Raw genomic sequence first — 19,819 nt, forward strand, 5'->3', positions numbered from 1 at the left:
TCTCTATCTATCTATCTTTCTCTCTTCATATTTCACGAAATATTTGCTCGAGGCTTTCTTTTTGCTTAAGGAATAGGCACGTGCGTAATAATCTTATTACGAATCGGCCTTTTAAACAAAGTATACGAAGAAGGAGTTAGTTTGGAATAGTAGTAGTGTGTAGTAGTAGTAGTAGTAATAGTAGTAGTAGTGTAGTAGTAGTAGTAGTAGTAGTAGTAGTAGTATCTGTCTCTCGTATGAAAGCAACGTGTGTGTATGGTATTATACCTAAGCACACTTGCAAAGCGTCCGTTCACGCATGCGAGGGCGCCACGCGTCAGAGTCCGCCGACTTTTCTTATGGAACTTTACTAGTTCAGCACTTTTCCGTTTTACCACATAAAAGCGCTGAATCATAAATCGGTATCGTTTTGGGGTTATTCTTTTCGACTCGTTGACCAACGCATACAGAGGCCTCTAACGAGAAAAATCAGTTTGAGCATTTTCAGGAGTTGCGAAAAGAAATTACCGTGCGTGTACATTAATTATTACATATATTTGTATGTATATATGTATGTATATGTATGTATGTATCTATCTATATATATACATATATACATATATATGTAATCTCTTGTGCATCAAACGTAGATGTACTATGATTGGTTTTCCAATTGCTCTCGTATAGTAACTGGATCGAATGCGTGAACAGCATTGTTTGTAAAAGAAAAGAAAAAAAAAAAAAAAAAAATCCGACGAATTTACTCAAGAGCATATATATACACACGTACGGAGAGATACACACACGCATATACGTATGTTATATATATATCTCTCTGTTGTTATTGGTCATCGATAAAGTTTCCCCGTTGACCGTTATTGGCTAAGAAGTGAGAAATCAGTTGAAGCTTTTAAAAAGAATACGACCTAATATATCGTGCTACTACCAACGCCAAGTGTACTGTATCAACGCACCCGAAAACATTATCCCCAGCCAGTGATTTCGTTCTGGGTGCCCTCTGCGCTTCTACGAGCTCCTTTTCTCGACGTTTTAACTAATAACGTACGAATTCTCTTATCTACTTTACATCGTTGTTACAGTGATATTCGTTATTTCGTCATTTTTACGCTCCTAAACGATATTATTATTTTACATCGTTGAACGTACGTAGTGCGCAGGTTAAGCCGGCGCGTTTCAAGGTAACCTAAAAAGCTTGCTTTCGCGCACGCTGTTACGAATTGTGTGTTTCGCATTATGTCCTGCGTTGCGCCAGAGCGACACGATATCTCGCCAATAAGTAACTATTTTCATGCTAGTCGCTTAAAGGTGGTCATTTAATATGCGAAATCTAATATATCTTTGATTTAGTATCATTCGTTAATATTTAACATTTTCATCCGTTTCCATAACAAAGATGTATGTACGTTCGTCGTCGTTCTCGTCGTTACGTGCAACATACGTTTTCAAGCTTTTCATGTGACGATCCTATAGCTTATTTATTTCATTTCTATGCATTTATTGTTATTACACGTGATTATCGATTTCTATGATTTTTTTTTTTTATATAGACGCATATGTGTATCCATTGCTTATGCAGCTAATGATACATATACTATATGCATACTCTTGAGCATGCTTTGTTAGAATTACTTCTAAACCAAAAGATGAAGTAATTTGGTATTGGCGAATCTTTTGTGCGAACAAAATGTTTCACTTTTATAAAGTTTATTATAAAGTTTATTATAGTTTACAAAAGTTTGAAAAGAGCTTTCGATGTGTAGTCCATGTTTTCTTTCTATACGTATACAATATTGTACTTACACGGTATTTGTTTTCCTTATTTACAGGAGACGGTATTCAACGATTCGTGATGCGTTGGAGGTTCTGCGGTCCTTGTACAAAAACCAACCAGAAGTCAGTGTTGCAACAACAATTTGTGTGACAAAGCATCAAAGTGCAAAACCATATAATCACACATTCGAAGAGGCTTCTTTACCAGTGGTTTATAAGACTTTTTTGAGAAATAGTGGACATTTTTAGTGAAACTGAGAGTAAGAGTGAAAAATACAAACATAGGGGGGGCTGTCTGACCGATGGACAAACGGAAGATGATGCCCAAACGCCCTCGAATGGAGAATCTAAGGGGCCCTATTGCAAACGGGCCCATCCAAACACGACCATTAGTGGCTTTACTCGATGGACGAGATTGTTCCATCGAAATGCCCATTCTTAAAGATGTTGCGACTGTGGCATTTTGTGATGCTCAGTCAACATCAGAAATTCATGAGAAGGTAAGATCTTTGTGACGGTGTATCGTAAAAAAGAGAAAGATTTATCGTATCTTGTAGAAGAGAGATTTAAAGCGATGCGTTACATATATTTTGTAGGTATTAAACGAAGCTGTAGGTGCACTTATGTGGCATACTATAATTTTGACAAAAGAAGACCTTGAAAAGTTCAAAACACTACGGATCATCGTTAGAATCGGATCTGGGGTGGATAATATCGATGTCAAAGCAGCTGGCGAACTTGGCATCGCAGTGTGCAATGTGCCTGGCTATGGAGTCGAAGAAGTAGCGGACACCACTCTCTGTCTGATTCTAAATCTTTATCGACGCACATATTGGTTGGCAAATATGGTACGCGAAGGAAAAAAATTCACTGGACCTGAACAGGTGAGAACGAATCGAGAAATTCTCGCTATTACGTTTTTCTTTCTGTCTTTCTTTTTGTTTTTTATTATTCAGAAAAATAAATACGATATTCTTATACGTTTGTTATATTTTAGGTCAGGGAAGCAGCAACAGGATGTGCAAGGATACGAGGTGACACACTTGGCATAGTCGGTTTGGGCAGGATCGGCTCTGCAGTCGCATTACGTGCTAAAGCTTTCGGTTTTACTGTCATCTTTTATGACCCTTACCTACCTGATGGAATCGAGAAATCTCTTGGACTCACCAGGGTTTATACATTACAGGTGAAGAATCTTTTTTACTTGCAGAATCTTTTTCTCGAATAAAATATAAACAAATCATACTTACTAATTTATATTCGTACGTTTCAGGATTTACTATTTCAGTCCGACTGTGTATCTCTACACTGTACCTTGAATGAGCACAATCATCACCTAATAAATGAATTCACTATTAAGCAGGTACTTATTATGTTCGATTATATCACAAGCTCGACGACGATCATAAAAAAATATATATTTGTTTGATATTTTAACGAGACAATGATATCTTGTAGATGAGACCAGGAGCATTTTTAGTAAACACAGCACGAGGTGGACTGGTAGACGATGATGCATTAGCTGCCGCACTTAAACAGGGTAGAATTCGTGCAGCGGCATTGGACGTTCATGAAAATGAACCGTACAACGTCTTTCAGGGTCAGTCTACGCAATGTGAGTTTTATCTGACCATACCTAACCCTCCCTCTCTAACTAATATTTCCTTTGGTCATCCTGGTCCTCTTCTTTGACCATCTGGTATATACACCAGTGCATCTCCCCGATGGTATCCACGGCATGGCATGTTGTGTAGAGGAATTTAATAAGGTGAACATACGTAGAAAAACATGTATTGTTACATCGTATTGCGTGCTTTGTCAATCGTTCATTGATTAATTGTCGGACATTGTTAGAGATATAAAAAATAAGTAAAGAAAAGGAAAAAGCAAATGTGTACGTCGACAATACATGTTGAAATTTTGAGTAGAGAATCTAAGAAACAAAAAGAAAAAGGAATAACAAAGAAAAAAAAAAAGAAAGAAAAAAAAGGGGGGAACGGTCCTAAAACGTATCCTAAGAGAGAAATATTTCGGTATATGCATAGGTCCGTTGAAAGACGCGCCCAATCTGTTGTGCACACCACACGCTGCATTCTACAGCGATGCAAGCTGCACCGAACTACGTGAGATGGCGGCCAGTGAAATACGAAGAGCTATCGTCGGTCGCATACCAGACTGCTTACGAAACTGTGTAAACAAGGAGTATTTCCTTTCCTCGACCGGGTAAGCGTCCTTATAATGCAATAAAATTGAGCTCAAGCTTAAAAATCGTAGGGTATACTTGGAGTATCGTCGCAATTTCTTTTTCTTGCACCCGGGAAAAAGATATCGTAATTTTTACAGAAACAGATTTTCAAGCAGATGTTAACTCGTATTACATGGAAAGAGAATCAAGTGTAAAGTAACGTGGTTATAGAAGCGTTCGAACCTTTGGATTTCCTAAGATCGATTGGGCACTTTGTAAAAGGCATTTATCGAAGTGGCCAATTTCTTTTCGCTTTCTCCAGCAGCTACCCCGAGGGGATCAACGGCGGATACTACGCTGGGGCGCTGCCCGTTCAACAGGCGCATTCAACGACTCCTCACGATTCTGCACCCCCACCTCCCGGTGGGCATTCCGTCGTCGGCGGCGGTGGTGGTGGGGGTGGTGGCGGACCAAACTCCTCGGCAGGCGGTGCAGGCGCCGGGGGTCCGACAGGCCCCGCGGGTCCAACGGTAGGCGGCGGCGGGGCTGGAGGCCCTGCTTCAGCTCCCCCTACTGCTGGATTACCCGGTCTACCACACAGCATAGTGAGCGAGCCTGACCCCCGGCCAAGCCCACCTGCTCCGAGTCCCCGTTGACCTTGAACCCCAGACATACACTCCTGCACCACCCTCCGATCTAATTTCCTTTAGCCATTCACGTACATGCTACACGTAACATATACACGTACATACTTACACACACATACACACACACACACACTACATTACATACTTTACATACATAAATACCATATACATACATATACACACATACACACACACACACACACCTAAATACATACATACATACATATTACGTACGTACGTACATACACACAACGCTCTAATTACATACACATCAACGAGATACATAGAGAGAAAGAGAGAGAGAGAGAAATAGAGTGAGGGAGGGAGGGAGAGAGAGAGAGAGTGTGTGTGTGAGAGAAAGAGAGAAAGAGAGAGAGAGACGTATTATAAGAGAAGAAAAAACAGAGATGTATACACTAAAAGAAGGACATTCGCCGTACCTACTGTACCAATATATACATACACACCACTACCACCTATTCACATACATATACGTATACATATTAAAAGAACATCCGCACGCATTCACAGAAAAGAGAATTAACAAACAACAAACAAACAAACAAACAGACAGACAGAGACAAACGTACAGAAGATAGACACACCCATACACAAACATACACACACACTGCGTAATACAGTAAGAAGAAAAAACCGCGCGTGCGCGACACCTCTGACGACAAACGGCCAATTGACTATTAAACGTGTGTCGTGCACGATGTACTCCCTAAAAAAAAAAAAAAATCTGTCCGCTGCTTCCGAGGACTCGAGGGAATTCATCCTTGAGTGTAGAGTGAGAGAGAGGGAGAGAGAGAGAGAGAGAGAGAGAGAGAAAGAAAGAAAGAAAGAAAGAAAGAAAGAAAGTGAAAAAAGAATTGTGAGAAAGAGAGGAGAGGGTATGTGCATTTGTGTGTGAGAGAAAAAGATAGTGTGTGGGTGACAGAGAGAGAGTGAGAGAGAGAGGAGAGAGGGAGATAGAAAAAGTATGAGCGTAAGTAAAAATCTACGTGTGTGTTGTGTGTGAGAAAACAGCAGATAGTCAACACGAAAAGGGCTTAGAGCTAGCAAGCGATATAAAAAGAGAGAGAGAGAGAGAGAGAGAGAGAGAGGGTAGGAAGAGAAAATAATAGAAAGAAAGTGAAAGATCAGATGAGAGTAAAAGAGAGATCACCGAATGTCTGAGAGGGAGAGACTGATTGAGAGGGTGATCCATTGTGTGTGTAGAGAGGCTGAGAAAAAGATAAATAGAGAGAAAGAGAGAGAGAATGATTCTGATATATTTACGTATATATGTATGTATGTATGTATGTGTATATATATATGTATATGTATATATATATATATATATATGTATGTATGTATGTATGTATATCAGACAGAGAGCGTGCTATTATATGTTTGCATTTGCGTCAACAAACTTTCGTCAAGTTTCTGAATAGTGCATTTCCTGTAACTTTATCATTACCACCAAGTACAGTCTGGCAGTAATCATGACGATTAATTCGCGAGAAATTTTATTGTACTTTCCTTATTGAGATTTAGATTTTGGATTATTTCTTTATTTGATAATAATTTTTTTTTTCTGTTTTTTTTTTCTTCTTCTTCCTTTTTAACTAATAATTTCTACTTTTTTCTTTTTCTTTTCTTTCTTTTTCTCTCCGTGGATTTGTCCTTTCTACCTTGCTCTTTTCTTCTTTATATATTTCTTTCATATATATATATATATATATATATATGTATATTTATATATATATGTGTGTGTAAAAACGTATGTTTTCGTATGTGTGTGTATATATAATATATATATATATATCTATATATATAGATGTGTGTATATATATATCGGTTTTCTATCTCTTGTCTAAAATGATCTAATATAATAATAATAATAATAATAATAACAATAACAATAGTAATAATAATAATAATAATAGTAATAATAATAATAATAATAATAGAAATAATAAAAAGAAGGAAAAAAAACTCTCTTTTCATGTGAGGTAGTTGGCTCTCGATTCTTGGACTTCTGTTTTTGTCTGGAATTATATATATATAACGAAGAAAAAATATATATATATATGTACATACGTATATATATATGTATATATCTATATGTATGTATATATACATATACAAACAATAATAAAATCAATTTGGAATATCTAGTAAAAGTGTATGCCAGGTCTTGATTGAATCAGTTTTAGATGAAGTTAGATCATTGATCTTTTTATGAAGATCCTTTATAAATACTTGTTCGTACATATTATCGTTCGTTATTTAACGCATCGACTGGGTCATTGATATAGAGTACAAAACGAAGTAACGTGAATAATGTTTAAATATTTTGAAAGAATGATGATGGTGTCTATTCATTGATCGAGATGATTGTTTTTTCTTTTTCTTTTTTTTTTTTTTTTAACCAACCTCATTCTTTGTTCTTGCCCAACCCTCTTTCTGTATTTTTCTTTTTACTTTTCTTTTTTTTTGTTTGGCTCAAAAAATCGAAAGCTTCGTTCTGGTATTAATATAAATTAAAATATTGATATATTTAAAATTATATAAATAAATATATATATATATAATTCAATGAATGAGTGAATGAATAAAATAAATAAATAAAAAAGAAAAGGAAGATGAAGAAGAAGAAGAAAAAGAAGAAGAAGGAGAAGAAGAAGAATCCTATTCTTAGCTGATAATTAATTTGTGCGATATTAGAGCCTGAATTATGATTATGTTTAAACGATAATTATTTATCATTAGATAAATTCTTCTTAATTATACCATCATCATCATCATCATTATTATTATTATTATTATTATTATTATTATTATTATTATTATGATCAATATTAATATTATTATTATTACTATTATTATTATAAATCTTTTTTTTCCTCGGCTTTCTGTATTTCCTTGTTGGATATGAATTAAAAAAGGAATATATATATATAAAAAAAAAAAATCTAATCACACACATCTTTTTTCTCTCTTATTGATATACGTAATTAATTGGTCTTTAACGAAGCAACATTTAAATTGCATAGAATGAATAAATGATTAAAAAGTCATGCATTATATTGCCGTACTGTATTTGGATTCGATTGCGTCATTTTTAGTTTTTATTTCCAAAGAAATATACTCTCTCTCGAAAGAAGAAGAAGAAACAGAAAAAAAAGAAACAAAAACAAAAACAAAAATAGCTTAAAGAAAAGGTTTATTAATGTCTTAATTTTTTCTTTCTTTTTTTTTTATTTTAATTTTTTTCTTTTTTTTTTTTTTTTTTTTACCGATTGCCTGAGATTTAATACTAGCAGTATAATAAATACATTTATATGTATATGTAAAATATTTCTCTAATGAAAGATTAGCGATAATTCTAATTTTTCTCCGACAATTAGAATTATATAAAATAAAGAAAACACGATGACACTGAAAAGTTTTTTGTTTTTTCTTTTTTTTTTCCTTTTTTTTTCTTTTTTCTTATATTTTTTTTTTCTCTCGGTCACATGATACAAAACAAAAATCGTTTATAATTTTATATACATATACATACTATCTCCGTGTATGTAGAGAAATACGTAAAAATTCTACGCGAATGGAGATAATGGTCTAAAGAGAAGAAAAAAAAAAAAAAGAAAAAAGAATGAAAAGAAAAGAAAAACGAAAACAAAAAACAACAAACAAAGCAAAACAGGTGTGTAAGTAGTTTTCAATCTAATGACAAAAACGTTACTATTATTATTATTAATTATTATTATTATTATTATTATTATTAATTATTATTATTGATAATTATTATTATTAATTATTATTAATTATTATTATATTATTATAATTATTATTATCATTATTAATTATTAATATTAATAATACGGATGAAAAAGAACAACTGACAGATACACATACACACACACACTCGCGCACACACACACACACACACACACGAACAAACAATGAGAATTGAAAATATTCAATGGCATTCAGAAATGCACAAGCGTGTTTTATGTAAAACTATATTTTTTTTTCTCTCCTTTTTATGTACGAGAGAAGAAAAACAAGAAAGAAAGATAGAAACAAATAATGTGAGAGAATGCTATTAAAGCAAGAGTAATATCTACTTATAATTAATTTACTTTTCGCGCGTGTGTGTGTATATATATATATGTATATATATATATATATTTATATTTATTTATATGTATATATATACACACACAGATACACACATATATATACACACACCATACATATATATGTTAGGGAAAAAAGACGCGAGATATGTGATGACGATAATGGTGATGATGATGATGATGATGATGATGATAATGATAATGATGATGATGATGATGATGATGTTGATGATGATGATGACGATGATGACGACGACAATGACGATGATGTATCTCTCAAGTCTTCGCGACAAACCTGTGTACCAAGTTGAAATTTTGCAACAAAAAAAAAGAAAAAAAGAAAAAGAGAAGAAGGAGAAGAAGAAAGAAAGAGAAAAAGAAAAACAATACTTCCAGAAATACTTTTCTCGAAAAAAGAAAATAGAATATTAACGCAATTTTTTATATATATATATATATGTATAAAAGTCTTTTTATATGTATATATATATATGTATATGTATATGTATAGATATTTACAGTTTGTAATTTGTAGCGAGGTAATTAAATGAAGAATCAAATTATCATTAAAAATAAAAAAATTCCACGGAAATATAGTATTTGAGAATAAATATCACTCCTTTTTATTGCTTTGCGAATCCTTTCTTTTTTCTTTTTTTTTTTTTTTTTTTTCTTGTAACATTTGTGATGATGACGAGACGATAACAACGACGACGACGACGACGACGACGATGACGATGATGATGATGACGATGATGATGATGATGATGAGTGAAGTATAAATCGTATTGTGAATTTCTTGATGTATAGAGAGGGAGAGAGAGAGCGTGAGAGAGAGGGAGTGAGAGGGAGAGAGAGACGAGCTTCAACAAAAAATTAAGAAAAGAAAGCACAAATAAATTTATACAATAAACAAAATACGATGCAGCATCTTCATAGGGGGAAAAAAACAACAGCAACAATAAAAAAGACAAATTAAAAATGGCGAATGTGAGATAGTATATCTGTGATTGACGCGTTATTTCACACACATACATACACACACGTATATATACACATGTTCATGCATCCATAGATACATAGGAGCATATATAACAAAAAATTTATTTCTATGTTTCGCGAAAAGAAAATAGACAAGAACAAAGAAGCAACACAAGCAAACTCATTATAATTCGTTTTATAGCGGGAATGTAATAATATTAATTGATAATAATTAATACACATAAACGTTGCCGTTAGCGAGCGAGAGAGAAAGTGAGAGAGAGACAAAGAGAGAGAGAGAGAGAGAGTGATTGAGTGTGTGAGTGAGAGTGAGAGAGAGAGAGAGAGAGAGAGAGAGAGAGAGAGAAGGAGAGGTATAACAAAATAAGAAAAATAAACAAGTTTTATTAATTGGTAATTAATAATATGATTTATTATTGTATTAAGTGAGATAATACGATGTTAAGAAACACACTTGAGTATATTATCAAGAAATGAGATTCGTTTTACCTGCAATGAGAACAGTACAGACACCATTTAAGTAAACAAAATCTCTATACAGGAAAAGTATAGTGAAGTAAAGTAACAACTATTAATAAATGAAAGAGAGAGGGGGTAGGGGTGGGAGAGAACTGAAACAATTTTTTGAGGAAAACTACGAAAGTGATGATGATTGATATGACGATGATATCTTGATAAAAAAAAGGAAAAAATAAATAAATAAATAAATAAAAAATAATATTAAAGGAGGAAAAAAATTACCCCCAAAAATAAATTAATAATAATAATAATAATAATAATAATATAAATAATAATAATAATAATAAATAATAATAATAATAGTAACATTAATAATAGTGATAGTAGTAATAATAATAATAACAATAATAATAATAAATATTAATAATAATATAATAATAATAGTAATAATAATAGTAGTAATAGTAATAATGAAAAAAAAAAAAATTATACGAGCGAACATCATATATATGGAGAAAGATCTATTTTCGAGATACACATATCCACAGTTCGGTTTATTGTCCTGATTATTTTTACTTTGATTTTATAACGATTACTATTACTATTATTATTATTATTGTAATTATTATTATTATTACTATTGTAATCTTTCAATAATTTGTGCTAATTATCGTCACGTTAAATAGCGTAAATAACGTGGATCGCGGTTCATAGGTAGAAACATTGATTTTAGAAATTTCAAAATTTTCTAATTGACACCGGTAAGAAAGAAATTATATATATATATATACATACATATGTGTTTGTATATATATATATATGCACATATATACATATATACATATACACATATGTATACGTATATCGAATTTGGACACTTTGTGATAGCGTTTTATCAAATACGCGTATGCTTGAATAATCTAATGCAGATTAATTAGTTATTGTATATTCTGGAAATATATACATACATACATACATATATATATATATATACATATATATATATGTATATATATATTTAAAAATTACTGAGATACAAAGGAAGAAAAAAAGAAATATATAGAGACTGAATCGTGTTTGTTATTAATCATCGTAAAATATGCCTCTGGGGATTGTCACTCTTCACATTTTTCTTTCGATGTTGTTTTCTTCTTTTACTGTATTCTTTTTTTATTTTATTTTATTATTCTTTTTTTTTTCTATTTTTTCAGATATGAAAATCATTCCAATTGATGTAATATTTATATATATATATATATGAATGAAAATCAGATTATACAAAAGTACATTTTAATTGAAGTACACAAGGACTAAGAAAGAAAGAGAGAGAAAGAGAGAAAGCGAGAAAGTATGAGAATTAAATAGAGAGAGAGAGAGAGAGAGAGAGAGAAAGAGAGAGAGAGAGAGAGTGAGAGAGTGAATGAGTGAGTGAGAGATATAGGCGGATATTACGAAGCAAACAAAGAAAAAATAAAAAGTGAACGAAACATCACAATATGTACACACATAATGTATACATAACGCTTACGTCTACACACACATACACACACATACACACATCATACATACATACACGGGGTATGATAATGTTGACATCGTACATTTTTAAATAGGATAGACGAGATTACGTACATTAAGAAAAGCAAGAAACGATTTAAAATACAAAGAAAAAAAATATCGAGGGGAAAGAAAAAAGAGAGAGAAGTAAATACAAGAGGTACGTTCGCTTTGCGCGACAAGATGGTCCCCATCCTCCTCTGCCCCTTCTCCCCTCTCCTCTTTCAATTAGAAAACTAATATCTTTATTATTTGGAGATGAGTTTTCAATAAGGGAAGAAAAAAAAATTAAGAAAAGAGGATAAATAAATAAGTAAATAAATAAAGTAAAATAAAATGAAATGAAATGAAATAAAATAAGAGATATAACAATGGCGGACCAGCTCGTCGTCCCTGCATAGCCGTGCCGGTACATAACTTAGGAAAAACCTTATTACATAATACTTCGTCTTCTTCTACCGTTTTTATTACTTCTTTCGTTCTTTTTTATTTTTTTTTTTTTAATAATAATTATTATTCTTTTCCTTTCTACCTTTTTATTTTCTTTTTTCTCGTCTTTTCTTTTCTTCTTTTTTTTCTTTTTTTTCTTTTTTTTTTTTGATTGCAAGAATAATTATTACTTTATATAAATATCCATAATTATTATATATGTATAGAGAGAAAGAGAGCGAGCGAAAGATTTTTGATGACGAGTGATGATTATGATGATATTAATAATTATGATAGCGATGATGATGATTACGATGATAATGATGATGATGATTATGATTATGATTATGATTATAACGATGATTATGATGATAATGATGATGATGACGACGACGATGATGATGATGATGATGACGACGATGACGATGATGACGATGATAAGTAAAAATGGGTACTCTGTAAAGTGAGAGACAAAGTTGTCCTGATATAGTTTAAACCTGCGAGAAAGAGGGAAATCATAATGGCGGTGACAAAATTCATGAACAAATATTTAGAACAACAAAACAACCCCGAAGTTAAAGTTGAACCCCCCCCCCCTGACAACACGAGAGCCTCCTTCTTCTTTTTCTTCTTCTTCCTTCTCCCATGTTTTCCTCAACCTTAACTTGGCCTTCGTCCAACCTTCGACTCTAACCTCAACTCCAACCTCAACCTGAACCTCAACTTCAACTCCACCCCCACCCCTTGCCCCCACATGACGACGATACGTGGATCCTGATGCTGCGGGATTACAAAAAGAAAACGCACATGTTCATTCTCTCATCCGTTTTTTAATCGATTAAATATTTTTCTTTTTCTCATACGAATAATATTCCATATACATATACGTATATATATATGTATGTATGTGTATATGTATATATGAAATATATATATATACGCATAGATATATGAATATATGAATATGTGTGTGTGTGTGTGTGTGGGTGCGTGTGCGCGCGCGCGTGTGCGTGTGAGCGTGAGCGGGTGTGTGTGTGTATGGATACGTATATATATATATATATGTATATATATATATGTACGTATATATCGTTCTTCGTTTTGACAAAAAGTGGCGTCAGTGAACACTTTTGTTTCACCATTATATATATGTATATATATATACATATATGTATATATCTTATAGATATGTATATGTGTATATATATATGTATGTATATGTATATATATATATGTGTATATATATATACATATAAATATAAATAAAATAAAGGAAACAAAGGATAAAATGAACTGACAAAGAAGAAAAAGAAAAAAGGAACAACAACAACAACAAGAAAAAAAAAAATAAAAAAAAAATAAAAAAATAAAGAAATGCCACATGATGACGAAAATTCAAAAAAAAAAAAAATAAATAAATAAATAAAAAAAGAGAGAAAAAAAAAGAAAATGAAAGGGTGGTGAAAACACACAACAACACATTAATATTATAATTAATTATAATAAATACAATATTTGTACAATAATCAACGGTGCTATGGTGGATGTGTTGGAGATCTAAATTACGATATCCCATCAACAACCTGATCCCGACCTAATTTAAATAGCTAAGTGCGTTGGATCGATCGATCGGTTTGATCTATTGATCTCTCTCTCTTTATCGATCTATCGATCGATTTAATATCATCTATCTCGATCGTTGATCCTTCGATTATCATTCGTCTCCTGAATTTAAAAGTATAAAACGTCGATCTCGATCTCGCGATGATCTATAAAGATCTAAACTTAACTCGGAAAAATCCTTTATCGGTTTTTTCTTCTTTCTTTTTTCATTTCATTTCATTTCATTTCATTTCATATCATTTCATTTCATTTCATTTCATTTCATTGCTTGATTTATATTTTCCCTATCCGAAGGCTCGAACGTGAACGATCGATGAGATCTTTGATTGATTTTTAAATTTAGTTTCGTTAGAATTGAATTTGATTGGAATACCGTTTATATTTAATTTTTAATTTTGCTTTTCTTTTCTTAATTCGATTTAATTTTGTTATTGTTATTTCGACCGTATTAATTAATTTTATTTTTCTCGATTTACGATATTACCTATTCGAAGACTCTGACGTGGAAGATTGATCGATGCGATCTTTAGGTTGCTTTTTTCTTTCTTTCTTTTTTTTTTGTTTTTCTGTAGAAAAAACATTTCGAAAGAACTGAATTTTATCAGGATTCTTTTTTAGTTTCTTTTTTTTTTAAACACTATTTTATTTTATTCTATTATCTTTTTCTCTTTTTAAAATTTCGGTTGCAGTCGGGAGGAATGAGAGAAGAGAGATTTATCGGCTGTACAGAGACAACACACACTTCGGTGTTTTGTATTTCGATCTATTTATCGATTATTATTCTAAATTTTTGTCGTCAAGTTATTATTAGTATTAGTGGTAGTATTAGTATTAATAGTAGCAGCAGCAGCAGTAGAAGTAGTAGTAGTAGTAGTAGTAGTAGTAATAGTAATAGTTCCAGTTCCATGTCGAATAACCGGTATTCGACAATATCGTGGCAGCGAATGATTGCTATCGATTGTCTTCGTTGAATTGTGTCACGTTAGGGTCGCCGTATGAACCCTCATGTGCCTGTTGAGATTGCCACTTTGACTAAATCTTAGGAGACATACCTTGCACTGATATGGTTTCTCACCGGAATGAATTCGTAAGTGTTTTGTCAACGTCGAACTGTCGGAGAATGCTTTCTTGCAAAGGCGACATCTAAAAATTGAAAGAATATTTTCTTCTTACTTTGTCGTTTTTATCTTTTTTTTTTTTGTTTTTTTTATACATCTCCCTTAACACCATGTAAAATCAATTTCATTTAAGATATTATTATCAAGTCGTTGGAGATATTAAAAAAAATATATTTCTGTGTGCCACATACACGCACAGACACACACACACACACGCGCGAGATGTATGTTCGAAAAATTTTGTAAATCATAAAGAAGAATTATATTTTTCGATAATAAAATTAATAATGAAAAATAATGTTTAAATAATTCGAACTTTCGAATGCGCGCGCGCGGGAGGGTGTAAGTGTGTGTCACAATATCTGAGAAACGAAAAATATATCATTTTCGTAATCATCGTTTCGTATCAAAGTTATGATGTGTTACTTGTGAGAATATAATTATAAAAAAAAAAAAAAAAAATCAAGAAAGAAAACTGCATATAAAGTAAGCATAAAATATTTGTGGGATCGATAGTAAAAAATAAAAAAAAAAAAAAAAAAAAAAAAAATTACAGAAATACAGGAGGGAGGGCTAAAAGTTTCTAGATGGGTCAAAAGTCTCTAGACTTGTAGTTTCATTCTGAAAATTTTCGAAAAAGAGTAAAATCATTCTTTTCTTAAATAATCTTAGGAATTTTTACTTGTATAAACACACATATACACACACATTCATATATGTATATAGCTTTAAAGTCATTTATGTGTATATATACACACGGTATGTTACAAAGGGTTAATATATATATATATATATATATACATATATGAAAAATTTCTGTATGGAAGACATATGCATCACATCATCGTACCTGTAAGGACGTTCACCAGAATGAGTTCTCATGTGTGTCGTCACCGAACTGCTTTGTGAAAATCTTCTATCGCAAACTGGACAGCGGAATGGTTTCTCTCCTGAATGTGTTCTCGTATGGGCGGTCAAGTTGGCAGCTTGGCTGAAGGCTTTCGAGCACGCATGACATCTGCGATCGAACGATCCAATCATTATATTTTGTTTACTTTTCTTTTTTTATTAATACTATATACACACACATATATATATACATATTTTCAACTTTGTCTGTCTGTCTGTCTGTCTATCTGTTAGTCTCTCATTCTATATCTGTCATCCATATTGCCATCAATAGTATTACGTCGATGATTACGTCCCTAATGAACTACCCTATCTATCTATCTATTTATCTATCTGTCTCTGTCTCTCTTTTATCTTCTCTCTTTCTCTCTTTCTCTTTGATCGCGACTCTATCGATTTAGTTAAAACAATAGTTTCGAATATATACGCGATATTGCATAAATTAATCCGGATTGTTATATTAGCGCGTATTTTTAAAGAACAATGAAAGATAGAAAATCAATGAAAAGGAAAGTAATGAAAAAAGAAAAAAAGATACAGATGATAATGATAATGACGATAATGATGATGATAACAATGATGATGATGATGATGATGATGATGATGATGATGATGATGATGATGATGAATAATGATAAAAACGATTCGATATCATCATATCCTTTTTCTATTTCCAACAGTAACGAGGATGACGATGTTGATGACGATGATGGTGGTAGTGGTGTTCCTGATGGTAGAAAGTTTTATCGGGAAAATAAATGAGGAAGAGTAGGACGATAATAACGAAAAGAAGAAGACGAAGACGTAGACGAAGAGGACGATGAAAAAGAAGATGGACGACGTAAAAGAAAAACGTGAGAAGAGGGAAGAAGAGAAGAGAAAAGGAAAGAAGAAAAAAGAAACAAAAATGAAAAAAACAAAGGCACGAAGAAGAAAAAGAAACAAAATATTTGTTAAGCAGCCAACCTGAACGGTTTCTCGCCAGAGTGAGTCCTAAGATGTGTTTTAAGAGTACTAGGCCGGGCATAAGATTTTCCGCATATCCTGCAGAGATTTGGCCTGCCATTGTCGTCCGGGTTGGTAACGACGTTTGGTCCACCTCCACCACCATTAACACAGAGCGCGTGCTCGTTCGGTCCTTGGAGACGGGGGTGAGTGTGCGGATGGGGATGAGCGTGGGCGTGACCAGTACTACCACCTATCAGGCCATTCGTCGACGCCTGATTTACCCTCGTCTGTGTTTCTACTGGATTGTATTGAGGGGCGGGACTTAACAACGGTTCTGCACCCCATGCCGACGAATAACTTTGCTCGTACCTACGCACACGCGTATATATATATACACACATATATATATATACATACATGTGTGTGTGTATTTTAGTGTGTGCGTGCATATATACACACGTAATATATAAATATATATAAAAATAAATATAAATATATTTACTAATACAAATTATATATATATATATTTCTCTCTCTCTAGTCATTTCTCTTCCCTCTCACCCTGCCTGCAAATAATGGCGGAAATAATGGTCGTTTCTCAGGGTCGTTCGACGTTTCTCTCACACTCCACACCCCCGTATCTTTCATCCCTCTCTGTCCTCTTTTATTCCTCCTCATACTACGTATATCTATTACGTTCTGTTTTGTTTCGTGTTTTTTTTCTATTCATCCTTTTTCTTTTGGTTTCCCTCTTTCTCTTTCTCTCTTTCTCTTTCTCTATACACCCTCTTACCCCGTCTTTCCTTCTCCCCACTCTCTTCTCTTTTTTTTTATCCGTATACACGGTTCTATGTAACGTCAAGTATTACGTACATCACGTACGAGAGGGAAGAGTAATAACAAAGAAAGTATTATATACATATACATATACATATACGTAACATATATACATATATATATATATATATATATATATATATATATATCGATCTTAAAAGGCTTACCCAGGATGCAAGTTCATGTTCATCGTCATGTTCATCGAAACGTTGACCGACATTGCTGGTGCCGACGCGTAATGAGTTGGTGGCGGGCCTACGGGTGGTCCTAAATTCTGAGTATAATCTTGAGTATAGTGATGCGTCGTAGGTCCACCCGTTGAATAATATCCTCCTGTAGGACTTCCAGGATGTACGACGGCATGTTTCAAGGATAACAATACGTCAGCGACGCCCTCGCCATTACCATTGTTTGTCCTTGGTACGCAATCGCCCCTTGGACATCCCCAACTGCAAAAACGCTTTTTAAAATTATAAGGTACGTCGAGCTAGGGTGACCCCCTTCTTATGTATGATTTTTTCCTTCTTTTTTTATTTTGGTTCTATTAGATTTGCCTTTTTTTTCTTTTTTTTTTTTTGAAAATACTGGTCCATCTTTTCTTTCTTTCTTTTTTCTTCTTTTCTCCATTCTCCTTTCTTTTACGTTCTTTATCATACGACGAGATATATTATCGCGTTTTCGAGATAGTGGATAATTTTTGTACGTAAGAAAAGAAAGAAGGAGAAGAAGAAGAAGAAGAAGAAGAAGAAGAAGAAAATTATATTTTAAGAAAAGAAGAAAGAATAAAGAGAGTAAGTGTGATAGATCGACGATCGGTTGGAGCTTCTTTTTATTTTTTTTTTGTTCGATCTAAATATCGAATTGTTGAACGATATTTATCATTTTGTTGTCTCGACTACGTTAGTTACTTAATTAATTAATTAATTAATTAATTAATTAATTAATAATTATAATAACAATAATAATAATAATAATAGTAGTAATGATAATGATAATTACAACAGTTAAAAAGAAAAGAAAAAATAAAGTAATAATAATAATAATGAAAAAAGAAATTAATTTCGTCTTTTTTACCGAAATAATCCTTCTGTCTGAGAGAGAGCTTCTGCAGAAAGTAGACGAAGTCTGATACAGATCAGACGAAACATAAGCGCCTATTTCCTTTTCGTTTCGTTTTTCATTTCTCTCTCTCTTTTCTTTTTTGCTCTTTTGCTTTCTTTTTCAATTTTTTTCTTTTTGTTTTTTTTTTTAATAGACACTCACATTCGCATTTAATTCGAGGAACAAAAAGAGAAAGTCAAAAAAAAGAAATACATATATATAGAAAGAAAGAGAAAAAGAGAGAGAGAGAGAGATTTTAGAATTACAAGAGATTATAGGTATATAGATAAGAATGGACATAACTATTAAGATACGATTGTATATCAGATAAAAGCAACATCTTAATCTATACACAACTTTGTTATTATTATTACTATTATTATTATATTAAACGAAAACCCTACACTTTATAGCAGTCTGATTGGAAAATAAAAAAAATTTATGGAGACACGCGTAACAAACAAACAAACAAACGAACGAACGAACAATCAAACACATACTCGTACGTATACAGAATATTTATATATCTATACATAAGATATATGAAATTACTTACTTGTATGTACCCGAACAAGGACTGAACAAACCAGGCAATGGATCCAAATCCAATGGTGGAAAACCTGCCATATCGTCGACCCAAAAACCACTACCAAATTCACCACCAACCACTTGGCCTTGGCCTGAATTCGTTTGAATTTGTTGAGTTTGATCTGGCCCCGTAATATCCTCCGTGGAGGCTTGTAAATCTTGCAAACGTAATGTACCTTGCAATGCACTTAACGTTTCTTCATTTTGATTGTCGGTCAAGGTATCGTCGTTTGTAAGAACACCCAACGAACCGGTACAAAGCCCAGATGGTATGGTTGCTTCGATTGTACCCACCGATCCTATGAATTATAAATATATATATATATATGTACTGTGTATATATATATATTTATATGTTTATAAATATATATATATATATATGTAAATAAAATAATTTTTTAAAATTTTTTCTGTTTTATCTTTTCCTTTGCGATCAATGCCAATTGATGATATATATATCGAACGAACGTAAATTTTTTTTCTGCCCTTTTTTCTTTTCCTTTTTTATTTCATTTA

At 32.5% G+C, this 19,819-nt stretch overlaps 2 protein-coding genes and 1 long non-coding RNA gene across 18 annotated transcripts in view; 2 read left to right on the forward strand and 1 right to left on the reverse strand.

Moving 5' to 3' along the window:
- The window catches only part of LOC127061416 (C-terminal-binding protein), a 30,998-nt gene extending 13,694 nt beyond the window's left edge, over positions 1 to 17,304 (forward strand). The window contains exons 2-9 of one of the 9 annotated variants that reach the window (XM_050988249.1): positions 1,827 to 2,270; positions 2,367 to 2,654; positions 2,768 to 2,956; positions 3,044 to 3,133; positions 3,229 to 3,385; positions 3,816 to 3,993; positions 4,278 to 4,560; positions 16,510 to 17,304. In XM_050988249.1, coding sequence (XP_050844206.1) covers positions 2,073 to 2,270; positions 2,367 to 2,654; positions 2,768 to 2,956; positions 3,044 to 3,133; positions 3,229 to 3,385; positions 3,816 to 3,993; positions 4,278 to 4,560; positions 16,510 to 16,512 — 1,386 coding nt within the window. In that variant the 5' untranslated portion in view covers positions 1,827 to 2,072 and the 3' untranslated portion in view covers positions 16,513 to 17,304. Of the gene's footprint in view, positions 1 to 748; positions 1,179 to 1,826; positions 2,271 to 2,366; positions 2,655 to 2,767; positions 2,957 to 3,043; positions 3,134 to 3,228; positions 3,386 to 3,815; positions 3,994 to 4,113; positions 13,706 to 16,509 lie in introns of those variants that run through there. The other 8 variants (XM_050988246.1, XM_050988245.1, XM_050988244.1 and 5 more) reach the window with 8 other exon arrangements.
- Positions 14,039 to 19,819, reverse strand: part of LOC127061418 (protein glass-like) — a 9,309-nt gene continuing 3,528 nt past the window's right edge. For 7 of the 8 annotated variants that reach the window (XM_050988259.1, XM_050988255.1, XM_050988256.1 and 4 more), the window contains 5 exons: positions 19,272 to 19,602; positions 17,782 to 18,063; positions 16,796 to 17,146; positions 15,771 to 15,938; positions 14,039 to 14,945 (listed from right to left, as the gene is read on the reverse strand). In XM_050988259.1, the coding sequence (XP_050844216.1) occupies positions 14,780 to 14,945; positions 15,771 to 15,938; positions 16,796 to 17,146; positions 17,782 to 18,063; positions 19,272 to 19,602 (1,298 nt within the window). In that variant the 3' untranslated portion in view covers positions 14,039 to 14,779. The remainder of the gene's footprint in view (positions 14,946 to 15,770; positions 15,939 to 16,795; positions 17,147 to 17,781; positions 18,064 to 19,271; positions 19,603 to 19,819) is intronic. The other variant, XM_050988260.1, reaches the window with a different exon arrangement.
- LOC127061421 (uncharacterized) lies at positions 17,959 to 19,710 on the forward strand. The gene is made up of 2 exons (XR_007780862.1): positions 17,959 to 18,091; positions 19,129 to 19,710. It is a non-coding gene; the product is annotated as an uncharacterized LOC127061421 (long non-coding RNA).

The sequence above is a fragment of the Vespula vulgaris genome, chromosome 2, assembly GCF_905475345.1.
Source record: "Vespula vulgaris chromosome 2, iyVesVulg1.1, whole genome shotgun sequence".
In the NCBI taxonomy this organism is placed as follows: Eukaryota; Metazoa; Arthropoda; class Insecta; order Hymenoptera; family Vespidae; genus Vespula; species Vespula vulgaris.